Genomic DNA, 6,268 nt, shown 5'->3' with positions numbered 1-6,268 from the left:
ATAATGCACTTTTTTCGATCATTTGCTGTTATCCAATGGTGGGGATGTGCAGTTGAGTTTAACTATAAATATAAAACATAAATATTGTATGAAGTATTAGTTAATTGATGTGTACGAAAACTAATAGTAAAATTAGTAAGATAGTTTTTTATTTTTATTTTAATCTTTTTATAAAATAATTTAGCTAAAGCGCTTATTTAGAAGGTGATCTCTAGGAGAACTAAATCTTATCCGCTTCCTGATTCTTAATTTAAGTTTTTACAAAATATTTTACTCTATAAGTACATAAAACTTTCAATCTTGTAATCGTTATAACTCTAAAATTTGTAAATCATATTTGTAAGTGTTTTTTTTAATTAATTTTATGTTCAGAAAAAATAAAACAACGTTTTGAAATAAATACAATTTTTAAATAAATAGAGTCCAAATAAATAGGTTTAAATAAATAGGGCTTTTTTAGAGCTTTATTATTGTAATGCTTAACCATCGTTCGTCCAGAATTGTTATCTTCAAAAAAAATACCAATCCGTATAAATCAAATACAAAAGCAACATAAAAATTTATTAATCATGGAAAATGAATTAAATTTAAAGTTATTCAAGCATTCTTTTTACAATATTTCTACTTATAAGGATAGGGACATTGCTTTTAAACATTCGTTCATAAATGATTGGTTTCTAGTAAGTCGGTATTTCAAGGAACAACGTAATGTAATGCCTAATTAAAATTCAAATACATATACAATACATATTTTAAGAAATTGATGCCGTTTTTATGCACGTTACCAATTGAAGCTTCAACTTGAAGCAGTAAAAGAACATAGAAAATACCACTACTTTAGCAAATTGCAAAGACCAAAACTTAGATTTATTCAGGTTTCAGAGCCGTGAATTTTAAATATCAATTACGTTTGTCTGATTAAATTATTGTTAAATATTTACAGCTTTTTACTCTATTTCTTTATTCAAGACGTAAAATGGATGAGCAAATAGCTTTAAGCGGCACTGAGGAAATTGATGATGTTGATGCTGATGAAAGTTTTTTTCAGGATGTCGATGTTCTCCAGAATCACGGCATTGTAAATAATGTTTTAAATTCCTTATATTTATTTATTTAATTAAATAAAATTGAATATTAATTATTGTAGGATTTTCATAAACTTTTTTTAAATTGTTGTTTATCCCAGAATGTTGCAGATATTAAAAAATTAAAATCTTCTGGAATATGTACAATAAAAGGTATTCAAATGATGACTAAAAGAAAAATGTGTAACATAAAAGGATTTTCAGAGGCAAAGGTTGATAAAATTAAAGAAGCATGTCTTAAAATAGCTAGCGTTGGTTTCTTGACGGCTCTACAAGTATGTGATAAAAGGAAACATGTTTTTCGAATAGGTACTGGTAGTCAAGAACTGGAGTAAGTTTCATTAAGAGCAGACTATATTATACCTAGTATTAAAAATAAAAATAAATGTTTATAACATTTTATACGAAGTAGATATATATCTTTTTAATTTTTTTCTTATCCAGCAAATTAATGGGCGGAGGTCTGGAGTCAATGGCAATAACAGAAGCTTTTGGAGAATTTCGCACTGGAAAGACACAAATCTCACACACTTTGTGTGTCACCGCTCAACTTCCAGGTGCAAATGGATATACTGGTGGCAAAGTCATATTTCTGGATACAGAAAACACATTGTATCTTTTATAATAAAACAAAATCCTGGTGAAACTCCGACGTCCTTCTCTGGTTGCAATTATTACATTTAGAAAGGTCACATTCAGTCGCTCCTAGACTAAAATAATAAATACTAGTGATAAGGAATCTGATTAACTTAGCTATTAATTGCAATATTTAAAATGATGAATAAGTTGGACGTTTGGCAGTGGTTAAGCCAATGATGGAAGTTTAAATTGCAACATTTAAATGCCATTTCCTGCAAAACATTTTCCAGAAACTTCATAAAATCAACTTCTCAGAAAATTTGTTCACATAAATAACCTAAAAAATAAAATAAAAAAGTGTAAAAAGAGTTTTTTCCCCAAAAAATCGAGGAATCTGAATCATTTATTCAGTAAAGTAACTTTTCCAATTGATAAAATTTGACCTAAAGATCATTTTCGGAAGTAAGAAATGTTTACATTTTCCCTAGTAATAGTTTATTACTTCACATTCATTTTTAAAAATTAACTCCAGGAGCATGATCTCTAATGACTGCAGTTGATAACTAAGTTAAACAATTTCTGACAAAATACGTGCCTCTAAAATATAATCTGGTTACATTATTGTATTCGACTGAAATGTATTCTCACATAAAGATTTTTGTTTCCTTAACCATAAAAATTTACTCAGTCGACCTGATCGTCTGAGACCAATTGCGGATAGATTCAATCTAGATCAAGATGCTGTATTGGATAACATACTTTACGCCAGGGCATATACTTCTGAACAACAGTACGAACTCTTGGACTATGTAGCGGCCAAGTTTCACGAAGAAGGAGGAATTTTTAAACTTCTGGTTGGTTAAAAATTTATTGATTTATTTATTTCAGATTTAATATTCACTTGAATAAATTGAAATTAAATATATCCTCTTTAATGCTAAGGTTACAGCTATTCCGTCGATATATGTTTGTAAAAATGTCTCAGAATAAAAAGCCTCATTTCATTTTTTATTTTCGCTGATGAGCTCTTTGATTTAGGTGTTTACTTACTTGAAAGTCTAGGTTTCATTTTCCTGAAACAAATAAAAGGTTATATTAAACTAACCATACAATTAAATTTGACAAACTGAAGAAATCTCTTTTTGGGCAAAGCTAAATATTCTTTTGTACCCTGCAGATAATCGACTCAATAATGGCACTTTTTCGCGTGGACTATTCTGGCCGTGGAGAACTAGCAGACAGACAACAAAAACTGGGACAAATGATGTCTAGAATTCAAAAAATATCAGAAGAATATAACGTAGCCATATTTATAACAAATCAAATGACTTCAGATCCAGGAGCTGGTATGACTTTTCAGGTAAACGGTTTTAAAATTCTATCTATTAAGAGATAATAATGCTTTTCTTAATCCCATGTTTTTGAAAAAGTGCTTTTATTCCGCTGTGTCAGACACTTTCGAGATTATATAGGTTTTCTCTTGCTATCCTAATCGGTTTCAGTTTCTTCTATTTCGTTAAGTAATCTTTCAGCAAAACCCTTTTCACTAAGTTTAAAATTGAAGATGAGTTCAAATAAAAGTATTTATCACGTGATTAATAAAAGTGAAGGTGATGAGGAGAGATTCGATACTGGAAGAAAATAATTATAGTAAATTAAGGACTATTTTTCTTGTGGGCTTTATGTCCAACTACCAAATTAGATTTCGTAGACGGTGGTGATTGCAAACGTAATATACTTTAATAACAATTTCTATAAATAATAAAACCCCAGAACAAGATCGGGAATGGAACCCAATACAGCTCGCCTACCGTGGAACTGGACAGAATTAAGGAGAAGAATGCTCTCCTTAATTTTAACAGATATGTCTCGGAAAATTCGATTTTTCGATCTCGAATAATGTATATAATGTGAGTGAAACTCAGTATATTATATTTGATATTTACCTTTGAACGTTTTAGCCACTCATTACTAAAACTTAGGATGCATCATAATCTCTCTCTATTAACTATTAACTCCTTAATTAAATAAATTATTGATTGAGTGATGAACATAGTTCAACTATTTCATTCTAAAAAAATAATTTGATGATTTCAATTAGGCAGATCCTAAGAAACCAATTGGAGGACATATTCTTGCGCATGCTTCGACCACTAGGATTTCTTTGAGAAAAGGTCGCGGAGAGCAAAGAATTGCTAAGATATATGACAGGTATGAGGTGAATCATTAAATGACAGACAAGATATTAATTATTTCATAAAAAAAAAGTAGACATGTAATCTGAAAAAAACGAGAATTATTGGAAGGGATTGGCTTGATAGTTAGCGACAAAATGGATTTCCAACGCGGAGATCCCAGATTTGAATCCAGCTGCTGGACCTTAGATTTTCTCTTCCTACCAGCTTGTTACACTGTACGGTTATTGTATACAGTGTTGTCTGTAACGAGCGAACACTATCCGCAAGCCGGCAGTGTACTGAAAAAACACCGGGCGCCAATGAACTCAGATGTTGACGCGGCTTAAATTTAAAATAATAATAAAAAAATACAATTATATTACTTTTATTTGACCAGAAAAATAATTCTTATTTACAGTGATAAATAATATTTCCTCAAAATATTTTTATTGTTTATTAATTATCAGTTTATTTAAAAATTAAAAGGAAATTTCCTTCTTCTTCAAGGAAGAAGAGAGACTTACAAGAAATATGTAGTCCTGAAGATTACTTCATTAGGTCGAACGACTGTTAATTATAAAAATATTTGTTGTGAACATCAAATATCGCTTTAATCCTTAAATCACATTAAATTAATCAAATCTTGATAATTAATGTGCTCATTACACAAAATGACCTTACAGGAAATTTACCTCATGCGTCCTCAGAATGACCTAATTTTACTAGCAAAATTATTCAATTGAAAGTTATTGATCTAAATATATATAATGTACACAAGAAGAACTAATCTCTTTCAAAAAAAAAAAATCACAACAAAGAAAAAAGTAATCGATTAGTAGTAGTGGAATTCCCAGTTGAACCTTCTTCAACTCAACATTTATAACTCTTTTATAAATTGTAAGAACAGAACCGTAAATTACTTTGAAATAGTACTTTAGAAGAGGAATCCTACAAACCCCATTTTAAAAGCAGCTCTTAATCGAATTCTGGAAAAATTACAAGTAAAAGTTATAGATCAGTATGAGGATAATGTATACAAATTAAAATTAATTTTTGGAGCCATTTTTAAGAAAAACTCAAATAGGGAAACCTATTCAAATTATAAAATTATTCATGTTAAGGAATTTCAATCCCTTAGTTAAAGTCGGGTCCTGTGGTGAGAGAGCAAACCAAAATATGAAGTTTAATTTTCCTGCTATTTCTCGTTTTCAAATATTTTTTAAATACACATTTTTAGAGGGCCTTGAAACAGATATTTTCGATTAAGAGAAAGGTGAATGTAAAAATTATTTTGAGGAAATTGTCACTAATTTTTCCCTTAATGGAATAAGCCTGTTATTAAATTTGTAATTATTTAAAAATAAAAAAAAAATGGTTTTAATCTTTCTTACTATTAGCACTAACATAAACAGTGTATATTTTAATTTACTTTATTTATTTATTTTTTAATAAAGTTACGAGGAGAAATGAAGGAACCAAGAATATTATTTCAAGTTATTATCTCTTCTTTATTCATGAACAAATTTATTTCGAATTTAAACAATTCAATCTGTCTACCAGTCGAAATTATTCAACGTATATGATTTAAAATACTTATTTTTTTCAGCCCTGATCTGCCAGAAAATGAAGCAACATTTGCCATTTCTAACGGTGGAATATGTGACGCAAAAGACTAACTAGTTTTGAAATGTTACAAAAATGTAATTATCATGAAATTATTTTATGGATTATCATGAGAAAATATGTATTTATTTTATTTTATAAACGTAGTTGTATTTATTTGTTGTATGAAAGATTTTTTTTTCTATCCTAAATTTGTGTATATTGAAATATATATCTAGAGAGAGAGGGTGTGAGAGAGAACTTATGAGAGAGATTGAGTGAGGCGAGGTCGGCGAAGTAAGATGTATTGTGATTCCTGGATTCTATTTCCGGTCTCCAGGCCTTGCATTTTATTTAATATATGATAATTTAATAGTAAAGTATGTTGCTATTCACCTCCATCCACAACTCTTATTTGGTAGCTGGACGTAAAGCCTGACTGAAAAAATAAGCATTCTGTTATTTGGGTAATTTAGATAATTAATGGTGTGTGTGCGTGTGTGTGTTAGTTTGTATGAGAGAGAGAGAGAGGTAAGGTAAATTTAAATACAGATCAAAATCTATAGCTCCTCTGAATCAGTATTAATACTCTATTTTCATTCATAGTAATTTTTCAACTATAAGAAGCCGCTTAAGGGACTTTTCCCTAATCGTCTGCAGAGATATAGAAACGAAGCTAAGTATGATTGCGAGGAATGAATGATAACTTTTGTGCTATTATAATTGCAATGAAACGCTCTTCTCAACGAGAATCAGCAGGCCCAATGAGCCTCAATCATGGCTTAAATAAGCAGAACTAGGAAGTGCTGTAGTGTGCTGTTCAAC

The 6,268-nt window shown here is 29.7% G+C and overlaps 1 protein-coding gene across 4 annotated transcripts; it reads left to right on the top strand.

Moving 5' to 3' along the window:
- The first annotated feature begins 8 nt into the window (after window positions 1-8).
- LOC141460913 (meiotic recombination protein DMC1/LIM15 homolog) lies at window positions 9-5,632 on the top strand. Of its 4 annotated transcripts, none has more exons than XM_074141376.1 (8): window positions 9-135; window positions 944-1,078; window positions 1,187-1,416; window positions 1,530-1,697; window positions 2,353-2,518; window positions 2,842-3,024; window positions 3,766-3,875; window positions 5,448-5,632. In XM_074141376.1, exons 2-8 carry the CDS (start codon window positions 977-979, stop codon window positions 5,515-5,517), a joined length of 1,029 nt encoding a protein of 342 aa, XP_073997477.1. In that variant the 5' UTR covers window positions 9-135; window positions 944-976; the 3' UTR covers window positions 5,518-5,632. The 4 variants fall into 4 exon arrangements, with proteins under 4 accessions (XP_073997477.1, XP_073997495.1, XP_073997467.1 ...); XM_074141394.1 differs by lacking the exon at window positions 9-135 and adding an exon at window positions 197-339 and having other exon boundaries at window positions 3,770-3,875; window positions 5,448-5,600; XM_074141366.1 differs by lacking the exon at window positions 9-135 and adding an exon at window positions 198-339 and having other exon boundaries at window positions 5,448-5,631.
- The last annotated feature ends 636 nt before the right edge of the window (window positions 5,633-6,268 follow it).

This window comes from Rhodnius prolixus, unplaced genomic scaffold, assembly GCF_049639745.1.
Source record: "Rhodnius prolixus isolate KJV_2025 unplaced genomic scaffold, Rpr scaffold_1, whole genome shotgun sequence".
Lineage (NCBI taxonomy): Eukaryota > Metazoa > Arthropoda > Insecta > Hemiptera > Reduviidae > Rhodnius > Rhodnius prolixus.
This window is presented reverse-complemented; position numbering and strand designations above follow the sequence as displayed.